At 43.1% G+C, this 18,338-nt stretch overlaps 1 protein-coding gene across 13 annotated transcripts in view; it reads right to left on the bottom strand.

Annotated features, from left to right (window-relative positions):
* The window catches only part of UNC80 (unc-80 homolog, NALCN channel complex subunit), a 162,411-nt gene that overhangs the window by 13,000 nt on the left and 131,073 nt on the right, over positions 1-18,338 (bottom strand). For all 13 annotated transcript variants that reach the window (XM_083471252.1, XM_083471260.1, XM_083471256.1 and 10 more), the window contains 8 exons: positions 17,975-18,098; positions 14,358-14,483; positions 11,139-11,262; positions 9,802-10,008; positions 7,388-7,572; positions 5,472-5,637; positions 4,739-4,918; positions 2,752-2,890 (listed from right to left, as the gene is read on the bottom strand). In XM_083471252.1, coding sequence (XP_083327378.1) covers positions 2,752-2,890; positions 4,739-4,918; positions 5,472-5,637; positions 7,388-7,572; positions 9,802-10,008; positions 11,139-11,262; positions 14,358-14,483; positions 17,975-18,098 — 1,251 coding nt within the window. The remainder of the gene's footprint in view (positions 1-2,751; positions 2,891-4,738; positions 4,919-5,471; positions 5,638-7,387; positions 7,573-9,801; positions 10,009-11,138; positions 11,263-14,357; positions 14,484-17,974; positions 18,099-18,338) is intronic.

Genomic DNA, 18,338 nt, shown 5'->3' on the forward strand with positions numbered 1-18,338 from the left:
TAGTTAAACACTAAGCTCCTTTTTCTGTAGCTCAGGATGTGGCAATGGGGCAGCCACCTGCACAAATATAATGTGGATCAGTAAGAGCCTTCTGTCACAGAGCCTCTTCATCTCACACAGTTCTCCTATCAAGGCTTCACTGCTGCAAGATCCTCTGCTTCCATGGGCGTAGCCAGGATTTATGTTAGGGAGGTCAGGACTGGGGGGGGGGGGCAGAACCAAACTATCTGTGATGCAGTTGCTCAGTTAGTTAAGTATTTTTGTTTATTTACAGTGGTACCTCGGGTTAAGAACTTAATTCATTCTGGAGGTCCGTTCTTAACCTGAAACTCTTCTTAACCTGAAGCACCACTTTAGCTAATGGGGCCTCCCACTGCCGCCACGCCGCCGGAGCACGATTTCTGTTCTCATCCTGAAGCAAAGTTCTTAACCCGAGGTAATATTTCTGGGTTAGCGGAGTCTGTAACCTGAAGCGTCTGTAACCCGAGGTACCACTGTACTTGATTTAGGTGGTGCAGCTGTCCCCTGGCTAAGCCCCTGACTGCTTCCATGAAACTTTATGCCTCACCTGCCGCCTTCTGCCAAGAGTCTCTCCACCCAGGGATGTGTTATCTCTTAACTAGAGGGAGTGCTGTCTGCAATACCAAACCTCAGCCTGCTTCAGAATCATATCCTCCTTTGGAACCCTGAAGACTCTCCAGGGGACGAGGGCTCTCCTGTTCACTTTGCGTTACAGTAATGCACCATGACCAAAACAGTTGCAAATATTAGTGTGCCTTTACGTTCTCACCAGTTAATCAATTATTTTTTGAGCAATCCACCAATTAAACTTTGCAGTTTTAGTAAATATACTTTTCAAGCGCTACCAGGCTAATGATGTCATAGCATACAAGTATGATTTACAGTACAGCAAAACATTAGTAGAACTGTTACAAATAGCTTTACAGCTGAACTTAATTTAGGCAAGTTCTTAGGGTGGAAAGCTTATAGCCCCGTCAATAGACAATGACTGCTCTTTCTTTCACAGTTGTCAGCCATCAAGGATTGTTTCTGATGACCAAACTAGATGAGACACAGGAGAAACGTGATAAGCATTTCTTGTGCATCCACCAGGGGGAGAACATAAACTGAATCAGGTCCATGGCCCTAGGGCAGAGGTCGGCAACCTTTTTCAGCCGAGGGCCGGTCCAGTGTCCCTCAGACCATGTGGTGGGCCAGACTATATGGGGGGGCAATGAACAAATTCCTATGCCCCACAAATAACCCAGAGATGCATTTTAAATAAAAGGACACATTCTACTCATGTAAAAACGCACTGATTCCTGGACCGTCCGCGGGCCGGATTGAGAAGGCGATTGGGCCACATCCGGCCCCAGGGCCTTAGGTTGCCTACCCCTGCGCTAGGGGAAGGTTTCTCTAAGAGTTTATCCACACTGAGCTTTTGCCCCGCTCATGCCACACAGGCCAGCACTTTAAAGCACTGCGTTGGGGTTTTCACTCTTTAATGCTGAAGTCCAACAAACAGCAATTCAGCTTTTCAGCAGAATGCCATGTGCTCTGATTCAGCTTGAAAAAGCGAGTTTTCATGGGGAAAGCTCCGGAGCACGGATCATGCCCAGAAAGCGCAGAAGAAAGGTAAGTCCGGGAAAGCCCTATTCCTCCCCCGGTGATGTTTTCCCAATTAAAATAAACTTCACAAAGCTGGAGGGTTTTCTCTCTCTTAAGAGTACAGGCACCAATGCTCAACAGGTGCATTAAGTGGCCCCAAGAGTGACTGCAAATTGGTATGGATTTCACGTGATGGCAGCATGGTTGCAAAAAGTTTCCGTTTCATGTTGCATCTTTCTGCCTTACTTTTTCACTATGCATAAGCAGTTGAGAGAGAAAAAAACCTGGCTAATTACTGTGTCAATTTATCACCATGTCAACTGGTTCTCTAAATCCTCTGTAAGAAAACAAGTCTGAGCTATGGAGGGGGAATACTGGGGATCAATGTCAATTTATTTTCCAATGATTGCCAAGTGAATATAAAAGTTGGGCTATCGCTAGATTTAAAACCCCCAAATTCTCTCTCTCTTGCATACACGCCCCCACACATCCATGCACCATGAGCACAGTTAGCTTTTCCTATGTCAGCAGGTATGGGACAGTTCATGGTTACACATTCTTACTGTCTAAAATCCCACTTTACATTTTAAAGTCATCCTAATGTTCTCAATATGCCACACACCATAGTGCCTAAAGTTCTGTGCAAATGCAACAAAAGAACATTTAGTTCAAAAAGTAGGACCCCTTAGCTGTAGGACCATAGAAGTAGCTCATCTACTTCTCAGCTAGATGGACAGATCTGTCCAAGATAGTGATCCATATGTTTTTATTTTAAAAAAATGTTGCATTCACAAGCACCTTCAGCTGAGGCTCTGATTTAGCAGAACATATCTGTAACTTAGACTAGGTCATGGAATGGAAAGTTAACAAGAACAACAATCTCTCTTCAAATTACCTATTCCTCACTAATAAGTATCAAGGAAAACATGTATAAGTTTCTAATATGTAGGATTAAAACAGTAGTTCCTACACCATGCACATTTTAACATAAAGCCAATGTTGCATTGCCTCATTTCTTATTTTATTTGACCTTGTGACAACTCTTCTTCTCCAAACACCCATGTGTTGAACACTATATTATACCTTCGTAATTTCTGCTCTTGTGAGAGATGTCAGGAAATGTGAAATAGCGCGTATTGTTACCTTTGGCTGGGTAACATGCCCACCTCAGCCTGAGGTACAGACATGCTGGAGAGATGGCTGGAGAATCTCCTCCTCCCAATGGCACCCATGAGGTATGCTTCTTGTTCACTTACCACACTGGGCATGCTCACGGAATCATCTAGAGGGGGTAGGATGGAGAATCTCTCACATTATGTTTTAATATCTGCTGTAAGCCACCCAGAGTGGCTGGGGTATAATAACAACAACCACCACCACCACAACAACAACCACAACAGATGGTAAATTGTTTCACATATAGCTTTTGGGGTTAATAGTTTCATGGCTGCCAAAATTCAAGCTGTCAAAACAGGGACAAGCTTTACCCCTATAATAAAGCCTTCTGGGAGAAAGCCCTACTGGCTTCAATGGGACTGAGTTCCAGGTTGTGTGTGTACTGGATTGCAGACCTTAGTTACATACCAGAAAGAAAATGGCTTCAAGAAGTAAAAACCAGTTTGTTTGTTTGTTTGTTTGTTTGTTTGTTTTGTTTTTCAGCCTCAGCTTGAGTAATTTAAATCTACTTTTAATGATAATCAGCTAAAAATGAAATAAATTAAAGCTTCAGCAGAGCATTTGCAGCAGCTGTAACAGGAAGAGTCTTCCCTTCCTAATATAACTGTAAAAATGGCAGCAAAATCCTACAAATATACAAAAGTTTCAGCCCCATGATAAAAATAATCAAAATGTTTTTGTAAACCCTCTCAAATATAAGAAGTATAAATATAAAAATCTAAGTTCAAAATAATGTACATAAAGGCAATATTTGTTAAGAAAAAGATTACTCTGCTTTTTAAATCCGTATAATTTAAATTAATATGTGTCCACCACTTAATTGTCCATATGGGTAAATCTCAGCGCAACAGCCATGTGTTTAAATCTGTGTTTGTATCTGTAGCAGCCATACAGAAAATAGAGGGCCAATTTTCACTTTCAGTAATAAAGCGAAGGGGCAGGATGGCAGTTTACCTCCCTGTAGCCCCTCTGCCTAGTGCTTTTCTCCTAGATGAATGAATGAATAAATTTATTTAATAAATCTGTATACCACCCATTATCCAAAGATCACAGGGTGGTTCACAGCATAAATCACAAAATACATAATGAAAACAAGAACAAAACAAGCCTATAACCCCCCTCCCACAAACACATTTAAAAGAACAAGGCCTGGTTGAACAAGTAACGCTTTCACCTGGTACCTAAAGGTGTATATGAAAGTGCCAGGTGAGTTTCCCTAATATTATTTCTAGTATTAGAGCACAGCAAGGAAAAAAGCTATACCAGAAGCTGGGAGGTTGCAGCAGAGCAAGAGATGGAACACAGCCACTCCATCAGCTCTGCTGAAGACCCCAGGCTCTTTCGTCCCTCCACTGTCACCTGGCCGCAGCCATTGCATCAGAGGAAGGGAAGGGGAGCAGAGTATTTCCACTTGCTCTGCTGAGATATCAGCTCCATCCATCTCCTTTCCCTGAACGGTTTCCATTCCAGTTGGCCATTATAAGTAGTATGTAACTTTAAGAATAGCTGCCTGCCTGCCTGCCTGCCTGCCTGCCTGCCTTTGCTTGTTTCCTTCTTTTCCTCTCCATCCTTCCCCGCCCCCGCTTTATGAGATCAATGCTATTTTTCTAGAAAAAGAGGTGGCAGAACTCACCATGAGCACCTCCCTTGTTCTCTTAGAATGGCAATGGCGCCCACCTGAGAGGGGCCAGAACTGAGTTCCAGCAAGTTCTGGCTGAAAAAAGCCCTTTATAAGACGTATCTTAGATTATAAACCTATGGGCAGATAATGCCTTGTTTTTATTGATCTTATATAAACTCCTCCGGGAATAAAAATGCTTCAACTCAGGGGAAGGATTGTGCACACCTCCCAACGCATCTCCCTCTGCCCCTGGCTTTTTAGATGACTGCAGGGGTTCCAGATTTAAAGAAACAGGCCTGCTGCCACATCACCTCTGCAATGCTGGGTACTTACTTTCCTCATCTTCCTCATCTGTCCGGCTTAAAGTATCCTGGGAAGCTTGTTGGGAAGGCTCACTATCCTGTTCCCAGACAGTTCCAGTGCCAGTGTTGGAGCGCGACATCGTGGCGAGACTCAGTCGGTAGGCAGAGGTAGAGGTGCCTGCAGTGCTGATGGAAGTCTTACCTTGGTAGGCTGAACAAATTAAGGTGGCGGAAAAGAGGTGTTCATTAAAATGAAAGTTGGCAAGACTTAGTTCTTTTCCGCAGCAGGAACGAAAGGAGGAGGGTCAGTGATCTGCAGATTCTGAGCCATTGGAAGTGCAGGCAATGTAAAGAGAAGCTTTCCTAATGTACTTACTTTAATTCCATGATACTATGAAGTTACAAGAAGCACTTCCCGGAGACTGATTGATTGAATAAATGTCATGTAAGACATTTATCTCACCATATTTGATGGGCACCAGTGGTAGTCACTGGTTTTCAATTACACTATATATTTAGAAGATATTGTCTCACCACCATCCAGGTGGCAATTATTTCTTTGCAGGACTTCAACCTTAAGGGATGCCAATGTAACATTTTACAAAAGCTTTAAAAAGTTAAATTATTGATCCTTTCCAATTTCAGTTTTAGAAGTGATATGTGGTTTAAAGCATTGTGCTGTTGGTTAAGTGATGATTAGTGTAGTATGTTCTTATTTGAGGTGCATCTTTTCTCAACTGGCTTTTATTTATCGATTTCCTCACCTGACCCACTATGCACAGCCTCCTTGAGGATCTTTAGCTCATTGTTGAATTCCGCAATGAGAGAGCTCTTGCAGAGAGGGCGTGGGATGAAGCGCCGCTCCAACTGGTCAGCAATGTGCTGTCGAGCAGTCATTTCTTCATGATTCTCAGCTGGCTGGGCTAGCAACTGGGGGTGAGGGTGGTCAGGAAGATCCAGGAAGAACAAAAACAAAAGAAGAAGTAGAGGAGGAGGAGTTTGGATTTGATATCCCGCCTTTCACTCCCCTTCAGGAGTCTCAAAGCGGCTAACATTCTCCTTTCCCTTCCTCCCCCACAACAAACCCTCTGTGAGGTGAGTGGGGCTGAGAGACTTCACAGAAGTGTGACTGGCCCAAGGTCACCCAGCAGCTGCATATGGAGGAGCGGAGACGCAAACCCGGTCCCCCAGATTACGAGACTACCGCTCTTAACCACTACACCACACTGGCTCAAAACAAAACCAGTTACCGGTAGTTTTAAGTCAACACTTCTTAGTGATTCTGCAAGTGACCCTCGTAACACTCAACAAAGATATTGGTTCAGTTTTGTAATGCCAGTTCCGTTTTTTTAATGCCATCTGGTTTTGTTTATATTTATAGGTTTATAAAGTTTATATTTCTAAAAATAAGAAACACCATCAAAATACTGCTTTAAAATTAAGAGGAGGAGCCATAGCTCAAAGGCAGAATGCCCACTTTGCCTGCATAAACCTCAGTTTCAATTCTAAGCTCGTCACTTGAAAGGATCTTATGGTCTGCTTGAGACCATACAGGGGTCACTGCCCGGCCTCCCACTTGTCCATCCATTCCCAACAGCAAGGTCTGGTGGACTGGCTGACTGGGCTCCCTCACCCACTTGCTTGCTTACTCCAAGGTTGCCTCAGCTCCTGACAACCAGCACTCCTTGGCCAGCTCCAGAGGCACCATTTGCCTGGGAAGCTTGTAGCCAGGGCTGCTACAACAAACAGCTGTGCAAGCCTTGGGGAGGCAGAGATGCAAGAGGGCATCAGAAGGCGGAGGGCAGGAAAGAGGGACAGAGGCCAGTGTTGCCTACTGCATCTCTGACCATCATTCAAGGCACCCTAGGGTGCCATGGCACACTGGTTGAAAACCCTTGGTCTAGAGCAGGGGATGTCAACCTGGTCCCTACCGCCAACTAGTGGGCGTTTCAGGATTCTGGGTGGGCAGCAGGGGGTTCTACGGCACAAGCTGAATCCTCCTTCCATTGAGCACTGGGGGTGGTAAGGAAATTTTACCATCAAGAAAGATGCATTAGTGGGCGGGTGGTATAAAAAGGTTGACTACCCCTGGTCCAAGGGATGTGGGTGACGCTGTGGTTTAAACCACAGAGCCTAAGGCTTGCTGATCAGAAGATCAGCGGTTCCAATTCCCTTGATGGGGCGGGCTCCTATTGCTTGGTCCCTGCTCCTGCCCACCTAGGAGTTTGAAAGCATGTCAAAGTGAAAGTAGATAAATAGGTACCACTCTGGCGGGAAGGTAAACGGCGTTTCTGTGTACTGCTCTGGTTCGCCAGAAGCGGCTTAGTCATGCTGGCCACATGACCCGGAAGCTGTCTGCGGACAAACGCCGGCTCCCTTGGCCTATAGAGCGAGATGAGCGTGCAACCCCCGAGTCATCCGCGACTGGACCTAATGATCAGGGGGTACCTTTACCCTGACCTTTACCCCTGGGTCTAGAGAATCAACACCTTTGAAATGTTTCCTGCTCTTCCTTTGAGGCAAACAACAGGGGTACTCAAGCCTGTTTAGTATCCAAGGAATACTCTCTCACTTTTGAGAGTGCTACTACAACAAAGCATTCCTCGCTCCCCCCCCCCCAATCTGGTTTATCAATGTCATTTCACAAGGAAATGGCGATTAACATTAAAAGTAGCTTTACCTTGCACTGAATGAAGGGTCGAAGAAGCACAAAGATAGGAATTCGGGTGCGAACAATAAAATCTATGAAATCCCACAGAGCAAGCCCTCCTACTTTTCGCAAAGCCATCTCTTTGACCTGCAGGCTTAGCCAATACCATTGGCTGCCAAGCTGACGCTCGAAACAGACAAGGATCACCTTCAAAGCTAAAAGCGAAACAAATGTCAGAAGAATTAAAATTCTATGTGGTGACAATAACATGCAACACTTGCATGCATAAATGTTAGCGTGCCCAAAGACTTTCTTCGTCAGCTTCAAGCTCTTCACCAGAAAGCAGACAAAATGTTGTTTATTGATTAGAATTCTTACTCCGACTTTTAGTCTAGTCATTAATTCATAAAAACAATTTAAGTTTCCTGTTCCCTCTTCCTCCACCAGCAGCCGTCTACATTGTTCAGCAGAGCTCCCGATGAAGCTCTGAGAGGCTTCGTTTTTTGGAGGGGGGAAAGAGTGCAAACAGGCCCCCCTGTTGTCCAACTGGGCACTGAGAACTGGATGCTGGACCTGATCAAGCACGACTCTTCTTATGCTCTTTCTGGTGGGCATGCAAAAGGCCTCCGGAATATAACAGGTTAAACATACATCCACACCACCCAGAAAACGGCCTGTGATTTATATTCCAGTCACAGCAGCTTCCAAGGATTTCCTTCCAGATTTCCCTCTGTGGCTGAGTGTAAGACAGAGCAGGAAGAAGGAAGAAGAAAGGAAGGAGGAGACAATATGAAGACAAACCAAGAAGAAAAAACACCCCCTGTGGCCTGGAAGGTGCAATATGTCAGCCAAACTGAGATAAATGTGCAGAAGCCCCTGTATGAGAAACATCCTCCTGATCAGAATAAGAGGGAGGGGCTGGAGACCTTCCAAACCTCACCAGAAGGAACATGACTGGCCCAAAGTTCTTATCTGTGACTGGCACACAGGAGGCCTTCAGAATACAATCCAACTTGCCCAAGCTAACTGCAATGCCAATCAGGAGGATCAGGTGACTGAGCACCCTACTGACGACGAAAGCTACTTCTGCTTATCAATCTCACAGTGTCTAGCAGAAGTCCATGTAGCAGCCCTGCAAATCTCTTCCAACAGAACATTAGTGGAAAATGCTGGTAGGATGGGCTATAATATTAAGCAGCCATGTCCTGAACCCACCTAGTCAAGGTCAATCTAAACACCTTCTGCCCCAATGTATTAGGCTATTAGGTGCAAACAGATATTCCGCTCTGCTGAACTGGCAGGTTATTTGGACATCTCTGATGTCCAGCTTATGTCATGCCCACTGAGAGGGTTGGGAGAAGAATTAGGACAGAAAGAAGTTACGGGAAGCTCTTGAGATTTGTGACAAAGAGGACTGATATTAGGAAGGAAATATGGTTTAGGCCCTAGTACTACTCTGTCTTCCTCAAAGGCACAATGTTGGACTTGATAGACAAGGCCTCCAATCTGGAGAGCTCTTCAGACTGGCAATAATAACCACAAGAAAGAGTACCTCAAGTGAGGAAAGTCTTGATGAAATAGTCCTAAGAGACTCAAATGGAGGTTTCATTGTTGCTTGCAGCACCAAACACAGGCTACACATAGGGAAATAATGAACCTTTGGTCCAGTGGTCCCTCTCCCAGGGAAGATGAAAAGGGCCGTGGTTTCCCTTTTAAGGGTGTTTGGCTTGAACCCACCCATGCCAGCCCAGCCCGCAGGAGTCTCCAGATGTCTCCTGTTTCCAGGCTCTGAAGATTTATATGCTTAAATCTGCACTGTTTGAAAAATTATAACAAGAGAATAGGAGAGAAGAGAGAGAAGCAGAGAAGACAAATGAGGCAGAGTCCTTCCTGTTCTCCCAAAATATCAGAAAAGAAACAATATAAATTAAGGGAAAGGGAGTGGTGAAGAGACAAGTACAAAATAAACTGAAGAAAGTAATGTGTGCTAGAAAAAAGGAGAATGAGCAGCTTGCCAGGCACCCAAACTGGAGGAACAGCCTTGGGAGCTGCAGTTTAGGCCACATGCCCCTGGCTCCCTTCAGCTGTTGGGGAGTGGGGTTGCCTACTGTGTTCTGCAGGCCTCCTGTAAGCCAGCCAGAGAAAGGAAACTTTTCTCCAGTGAACCTCCTTAGTTTGACTTTACTTAGGATCCAGGCCAGAGCTTTTAGATCACTCAAATGTCACCTCAAACATGATGCTCTTCAGGGGAAGCAGTTTACATGTTCAGCTGTGAGCCATCAAGTGTTAAGACGTCAAATGATGAAATGTCACATAAAATCAATAGATAGAATCAATAGATATCAATAGATAGAAAAGCATGCATGCACCAGCTCTCATTTTCCTTTATTTTCTTTCTTTCTTTCTTTTTGTTTCAGCTCTGGCAGGCAGAAGCTTTCACTCACCCAGGTAGGCTGCCTGGCTAGTGGATTCGGCTAGCCCTTCCTTGCGCAAGTCCTTCCCTGCGTCCCCAGGGGTGGAGCAGTGGGCAGGAGAGCTCTCCAGCATAAAGTTCTTACTACGGGAAGTGCTGATGATGCGAGGTGGCAGCAAAATATTAATGACTGTCTGGAGCAGGAGGAGGACCTCTGGCTGCTCCAGCCAAGGGCTGTCTGCATGACACCAAAGGGAAAAGACATAGAGCAGGTCAGGAGCTGACTCACCAAACAGGTTCAGCACCATTGATGCAATATGAACATTCGGCACACCCAACTGGTCCCCCTCTACCTTCTCCTCCTGCAAGCAAAAGTTGGGGTTATTCTACAACACCAACATACACAGCACCTAATTTTAACCAACATGATGTTTATGCTCACTTGCACTTTCCCCACCCTCTCACTGTCCTTTGACTTTTAAAGACAGGTTCCCACCAGGGTTGATAGGATCAGGTGGGGGGGGGCACCCTTCCTATTTCTTTACTAACCCCAAGGCAATGGTTCTCAACATTTTTCTCTGGGTCACACTTTCAGGATAAAAATATGCTTGGAATATTGGAAAACAAAAAGAAACGACTCCTAGAAGGGCTTGATTGATAACAAAGAACACAACCTACTTTATGATACAGTCACGGGACATCCAGAATGTATAAAACAATGAAGCTACGTAAGAACATGAATCATTCCCAAAATATAATTATAAATGAGCCTCATACAAATGTACTTTAAGTATGCATACAAACTCCATGAGAGGTGGGAGCCTGCAGTATCACTTGATGCTCTTGCTCTCATTTTGAAAATATATCTAGCCATATTCTGCAAACAAAAAATGTTGTGTGGCAGAACAATTTGCTCAGGTGAATGAGCCCTTTGGAAAATAATCGGTCATACTGAATTAACTGTAATGTGAAAAGCGGAGTTTGAACCACTCAAGTGGCATGGAATTCAGTGAAGAGTAGCTTAAGTGGAAGCTGTGTGGCTTTCTAGTTTGGTTCCATTTCTTTCTTACACATAGGTGGGGTGTTTTGTTTTTGCTTTTGCTCTGCCAGGATACTCTGTCTTTCATTGATCTCAAAAAGAGGAGCTCCTCTGTCAAAGAGTGAATTCAGAAAACACAGCTGAAATAAAAGAAGGACACCACAACACCCTTTTCCTTTTGTTTGTCACCTACAAGCCCAACTGACAACACACCACTGAAAGGACGCTCATAGCAGAAGAAACATAGAGGTGGACGGATGCACAGACATTTTCTGGTTCGGAGAGGCAGCAGGGAGGGGGAAACAGAAGAATCTTTCTGTTAATCAGACCTTTGCTTCCTGATCCTACTGTGAGCACAAATGGAATCAGTAGATTTAAAAGCATTCCTTCCCTTCTCTCCTGATTGGTGAATGGGGAGATCACGTGGCTTAGGGGAAAATCTTCTTTCAAAGCCTGTGCAGTAATAATAAAAAAGAATTAAAATATTGTACTGGTAGAGTATAGGGGTGAAGTATAGTCAAAGAAAAAGGGATCCATCAACACTTCGTTTACACAATGCCCTGTGTCCACATCTGGGTGAGTTCACCAGCTTGGATGACATCTACAAAAGACTCAAATTCCTGTTTCAGCATAATCTCTTAAATTTAAATCTGGAGTTTAGCCCCATATTGTTTTGCTTGATCCTGAGGCTTGATGTGCCAAATGCCAAAGATTAATAGCAGTAATTGTGTTCTGACCCTCTGGAAACAGGAAGGCTTAGCCAGTGACAAAAACTACATGAAACTGAAGCAGCTTTGTCCAATCTGGGGTATAAATAAATTATTATTATTATTATTATTATTATTATTATTATTATTTGGACTACAACTCCCACCAGTCCCAGTCAGCACAGCTGAATGCTGCTGTGGCGAATGGAGTCATGTCTGTGCTTCCTGTGGTGATGGGAGTTACAGTCCAAAGCATATTGAGAGCACAATTTGAGCAAGGTTTGTAAGTTCTTCAATACTTACATCTTAGGTGTGAATTGTACTTAGGGGTGTGCAGAGGCTTTTGTGAGAGCTGAATGATGAGATGAATTAGGGTGTTTCAGGGATCTCCCCACTTTAAAGTCAAAACATGATGTCAATACCTCTGAGCCAGATCGGAGTCCCCACAAAGTCATGTCACTCTGTTATTCTGTTTCTGTGCTCTTTTGTGCTGTATTGCCTATATATTTCTTTTTCTCTAGGTTCATGGGCTTTGCAATAAGTGAGGCCTTTTGGAATATTGCCTGCAGGGCACTATAGAGTTCTGAATTTTGATGCTGTTGAAGAACAGCAGTGTAGGATTATTATTTTTTAATTTAGACACTTAAAAAAAGTCCACTGCTCTGCTTTAGCACTACAACAGAGCTCTTCAGGACTTCACAGGAAGAGTTGTAGGACCTATTGGAGACCTGTAAAAGCTTATCAAAAGACAAAAAACACCACCCCAAAGAGAAGCTGGTGTGTGACTTTAAAGTTTTTAAATATTATGAGCAAGAATACACACTTCCTAATTCATTTAAGCTAAGAAAGAAACAAACTCACACTCCCAATTAAGGGATCATGGAGGAAAATGAACCCCTTTTATTTCCCTTATAAAAAGCCCCTGGACTTATTGGTCTGCAACTTGTCAGGCTTAATCTACTCTGGAGGCTCCTGTGCCTGTAAATTTAATCTATTTTGGCCAAGAGGGGGGAAAGGTATGTCCATTGTTATGTTTCCCATTACATAGAACAGGGGAACCACAGACCTTTATTGCACACAGAGCAGCTCAAAACCCAAAACACAGATCAAAGTGGAGTGAACACAGTGACTCAGAGAGAGTTTGGAATTTCTAAAAATGCACAGATACAATGCAAATTTTGGAGCCTATACACACACATAGGATTTGAATGTGAAATGAACGGACTCTCAAAACAACTTGAATCTTATAATGATGTATTTCCAACACTGCTGCAACTTAATAGTAATAGATAAACAGGACCAACTCCATCTGAAACATATTAACTGTGAAATGGCTTAGGTTTTTTGTGGGGTTTTTTTTTGGAAAATTCAATATCCATATAACCTTGGAACTACAAAATTATTTCCTAAGAGCACGTGACTAAAAAACAAGAAACATGTTTGAAGGTGCATACATCTGCTGCCACAGACTGGCATGACTACTTCTAGCTAAACTGAATGTATTATATTAACTCTCCCTGCCCCCCCCCCCAGTCTGTTAATGTATTTATTTAAAACATTATACACCACATTTCCAAAGCTGACCCCACTCTAAAATACACTACTGACATCTTTCTTTAGTCACGCATATGCTTCAATTTCTCTAAATCTGTGCTTTGGTTCTTCATTCCTCCCACCCCACCCCTTTTATCATGACTCTCTCTCATCTAGACTCTGAAAAAGCCCCCTCTTGTTTCCTTTCCAATTAACCTGGGCAAAGTACAGTAGGTTAGTCAGAACATAGAAGGACTACAACATTCCACATGTGGACCAATCTATATGTGTAATATTTCTGCACAAATCTAGTGCTGTTAGGAAACCTGGAAATGGGGCTGAAAGCTTGCCTTTGCATTTAGTAGCTGGGAGCCTTTCCCCTCACTACCTTAAATTGGTGCCAACAAAGAAGTCCAGGCAACATGGAAGCCTGAAAAACCTAAAGCACACAGCTTGCATTTTGTGAGAGAGTAGCACTGTAACTCACTGAACAAAATTATTACATTTCCAATATTAAAGATAGGTAAATATAGTGTTTGATGATTAGTATTAAAAAAATTACTCTATGCATTTATACTTTCTGTGGTCTCATCACACTGTTATTTGAATTAAGGTTCAGTTTACCAAAATGTCCTATAACAACAACAATAGTTCAATACAGTTGGACAGAAATACTTAATCTAAGAATCTACACTTTAGAAAAGAAAGGAATGCCTTATGTGAACTTCAAAAAATCCTAAGATTCAAAAGTCATAACCAATCTCTCATTCAACTAATAAAGGTTTGTGAGGTGTCGATGCAAAGTTTGAAATTACACAGGAATTTTCAGTGGCAAAATAGCTGGTCCTCGTATTGCAAAAAAACAACAAGACATCATCAGCGTACATTGATCTAGTCATTTCAGATAGTGTGAGAATTTTTTAAAATTTCAAAGCTCGCATACCCATGACCTATAAAAGTCCTGCAGTTCTTCACATCTTTTGTTCTTGTTCTAAGCCTAAAAAGTAACCATGGTTATCTATCTATCAGTCATGAGAAGTACAACTACCATTTGTGTCAGCTCTTCGGTTGGTTTAAACCTGCACAGTCCCAATGTGACTTCAGTGGGGCTATGCTAAACTGGTACCCACCGAGGATCTGGACAATTGCTAAATGCCATGGCATTCCAAACTATTAACATATTTGTTGGGAAATTTTCATTTTGCTTCACAGTTTTTGCCCAGCTTTCGCAGAAAACAAGAGCACCAATGAGTTGGTGTCTCAACCACATGATAAGCAAAGCCTGCTGAACAGGCAAGGCAGTCACACCTGAATCTGCAATGCTACAAGCCGGACAACAGCTGTGCTGAAGGGTAGAGGTGGCGAGAGATAAGGGCTGAGATGAAGAAGGGGCAATCCATCGGCCACACTGGAAGGTCCTACTACTCCCATCACCTGCAATACAAACACAGCACAGCACCATGACCAACTATTGCAATTCCATCCATGCCATACCCTCCAGTGTTGGTAAGGTACACACTTCAGGTAGCGCAAGACTGGGGTTGCTCTGCGATTATGAGTCCTCCACAGTGTCTTGCGGTAGCTGGGGCCAGTAAGGAAAAGGAGTGGTTCTAGCAGGAAGTGGGTGGGGAGGAAACAGGGACTGCTACAGGGTTAACCAGAGGGGTTGGTCAGAAGGCACAGGGAAAACCAGTACATTTAAGAATGTACCCAGTACTAGCCCTGAAAAACCAGCACTGTACTGGTAGAAGGAGGAGGGGTTGGAGGGTATGCCATGTAGTTACCGTACTCAATAGAAAAAGGTACTGAAATCACAGTGTTTCTAGTTGGCTTGAGCTGTTCCCTTATTATGTCATGGTAATGTCCTGAGTCAGACCTAGACTGGTTTTTATACAATGTTCAGACTCTCCTGTATGGATGTGCTATTACTTCAAAGGTTAAATCTTGAGGGGGATTGAACTGTTTCAAATCTATGCCTGCAAAATATTTTCATTTAGAATGAATTACGTTGCTAGAATGCTTTGAGGTTACAAAAAACGAACCCCTTTCAAAGGGTTTTGTTCAGCTTTGCATCTGTTAGTTAAGAATACAGTCCTTATTACACTTGCATCCAGTGGCTACTCCAAGCTATCTCTCTAGATGCAGTTAAACATTAGTTTTAAGCAATTTGAAGGTGTCCTGAGTTTAGATCTTGCTAGAAGTTCCCTAAGAAGTATATGGCTGACTGATGGGAAGTTTTCTTTCTGCACATTCTCACCCACCCTAGAATGTTCAGTTCACATTGAGTTCATGAAACATTGTGCCCTGACCTGTTCTTAATGCATGGTTGACCACATCTATGGAATGCAATGGTTATGCTCTTTTAAGTTTTGCTATATCAATCACTAGTTATAGTTTAAGTCTTGCTATATCAATCACTAGTAATTGTTTAATATGAGGTCTTCACGCCTGTCCAACTCTGTGTTCCCTTTCCCAACCTTTAATCTATTGATGATTAATGCCTATATGCAACCCTTGCATTGTATTTGTGTTAACCAATCAGCAACAAGCACATATGTGGCAATGCTGTAATATTCGATAAAAGGGACTCCCCGACACATGCTCGAGAGATGCCTCCCATATGACACTTGTCATCCGTCTGTCGTTTATTTCAATCCAACAGCTGACACAGGTTTCTTGCTAATATGTTGTGATGCTGAATAAATATGAATAAATATTGCTTGAAGGACTAATAGTCACCTTGCTTGGCTCTACTTCAACTTGTATACTTGTAAGTAAACAGGAAAGATTGCAGATGTCTCCAGCGGTACTTACAACCACCTGGGGAATTGGAAATTCCAATGGCTGATCAAATAAGCTGATAACTTCCAAGCAATGTGGGACATAACAGGACCATTCAGGATCAGGTAAAGGACCCCTGGACAGTTAAGTCCAGTCAAAGGCTGGATCAAACCAGGGTCCATTTAGTCCAGTAATCTGTTTTCAACAGTTGCCCAGCCAACTCACAGGCAAGGCACAAAGGCAACAGTTCTTTCTACTGTGTGTCCTTCAACAACTGTATCATTATCACTGAACATGGAAGTTCAATTTTGCCAATATTACTAATATCCATAAATGTCCTCCATTAATGCATCTACTTCCCTCTTGAAACCATCTGTCAATATATCTTGTGGATATAATTGTCTGTCTACTTTTATTGTATGTATGGAGAAGGAAGGTTCGGTGCAAAATGCTTTGCAGTACTGGATAAACAGGCAGATAAATGCTAACATACCATTTCTGCACTTTCTAAAGTGTTTTCTGTATTACAAGTTATATGTTTCCAAATTATGGTTTTCTTTACATCATTGATGGGTGCCAGCAAATTTGATCAAGCATTGTTTGTGAAGGCTTGTCTGGAGCAATGATCCCCATTAAAATGGCAGAAATCCAGGATTTGCATAAATTCTTAACTTGAATGAAACCTTGTGAGAGTTTAATTTCAGTATAGGAACTGTCAAGATCTAAAACAGAATTGTCTGTTACTGCAAAGTTCACAGACTTGTTCCACTGGCTCTATGCTCTATAACTTCCTCATCAGAAATTCTTCTATTTAGGTGTTCCCTAAAGCAATCTAAGGGACGCGGGTGGCACTGTGGTTTAAACCACAGAGCCTAGGACTTGCCGATCAGAAGGTCGGAGGTTCGAATCCCCGCAATGGGGTGAGCTCCCATTGCTTGGTCCCTGCTCCTGCCAACCTAGCAGTTCAAAAGCACGTCAAAGTGCAAGTAGATAAATAGGTACCGCTCCGGCGGGAAGGTAAAGGGCGTTTCTGTATGCTGCTCTGGTTTGCCAGACGTGGCTTAGTCATGCTGGCCACATGACCCGGAAGCTGTATGCCGGCTCCCTCGGCCAATAAAGCGAGATGAGCGCCGCAACCCCAGAGTCGGTCACGACTGGACCTAATGGTCAGGGGTCCCCTTTACCCCCTTAAAGCAATCTAAATGTACAAAACACACAGCAACACCGAGATGGATAAAAATGTCCATTTTAGTTTCTCTCAGTTTCTCATTTTTCTGCTCTTAAATTCAGTTTGCCGCATTTCTGCTTCAGTTTCTGACTTGGCTTTTAAAAACGTCATCACAAATATTTATCACCATTTCTGTATACATTTCTGCTGTTGTGCACATTTTTGCAAGCAATATAAAGCATTTTTGTAAGTTATTTTCACCACTAAATGCATTTTAATGCGCATTCCCACCCCCCAATATATGTATTTTGTATGCATTTTGTTTGGAGAACTGCAATGCAAAATTCAGAATAGGGAATATTTTGAGGGATAGTTGTGTTTTGGGTTGCATATTATTTCAGGAAGTGCAAATTAGGTAGGCTTGCATTAAAATGCGAACCAAACTGAATTTCTCTTTCACCCTGATAAAGGGGCAGAAGGATCTGAACATTGTACAAGAAAATCTAAAAGTTACTTTAGACCAGGGACATTACAAATGGCAAAGCAAATTTAGTTTAGTAATTCATCTAGTCAATTGCTTATGCCCTTTTGCAGAGCGATAAAAAATGTTGTCTTTCAACAACTTGAGACTGAGTATGTTTCCAGCTTCCCCCATCCCCTTCCAACTCCTCTACCAGGTGTGTGCAGTATCCACCTCTCTCCAACTTGCAGCCCTCAACTCTCGGCGCAACATGCAGGAATGGATTTTCAAAATGGTGCATGGAAAGCAGCAAAAACCAGTCACTGGGCTTAGGCTATGGGCTTCCTCCCCATTCGCTCCCCATGCACCACTTTAAAAATGAACTCCACTATTTCTAGTGTCAGTTAAATAGCTTATTTTCATGAGTAGGACTGGGACTGGAAATGGAAATGGGGAATCTCTACCACAGAAGGAAGTCTGGTAGATGTGCAGGAGATTGGAATGTTGGTTACTCACCAGATTGACACAGACATTGATCAGTGACCTAAGGTGAGGCAGGAAGGATATGATTGGCTGCCTCTGAAGTGTCAAACAAACCCCTTCAATCAAACTGCTGGCAGGCTCCCACTCAACCTGTCGCCTGGAACACAACAGTAGGTGGTGTTAGGCATCTGGCTCCACTCAGAAACCCTGCACAAGGTGACTGAGACAAAAGGACTCTGAGGGATGCTTCAGACAAGGGCATCTCAGATGGCGAAAATTTGCATTACAACAAGTGCATTTTACCTGCACTATTCAGAAATCAGGGAAGCACACTGCAGAAGAAACTGGACCTACAGCAAAGAGGTGTTGCCATGAGACTCAACAAACGATAGAAAAA

The sequence above is a fragment of the Podarcis liolepis genome (assembly GCF_965112155.1).
Source record: "Podarcis liolepis genome assembly, chromosome: 1".
NCBI classification, from domain to species: domain Eukaryota; kingdom Metazoa; phylum Chordata; class Lepidosauria; order Squamata; family Lacertidae; genus Podarcis; species Podarcis liolepis.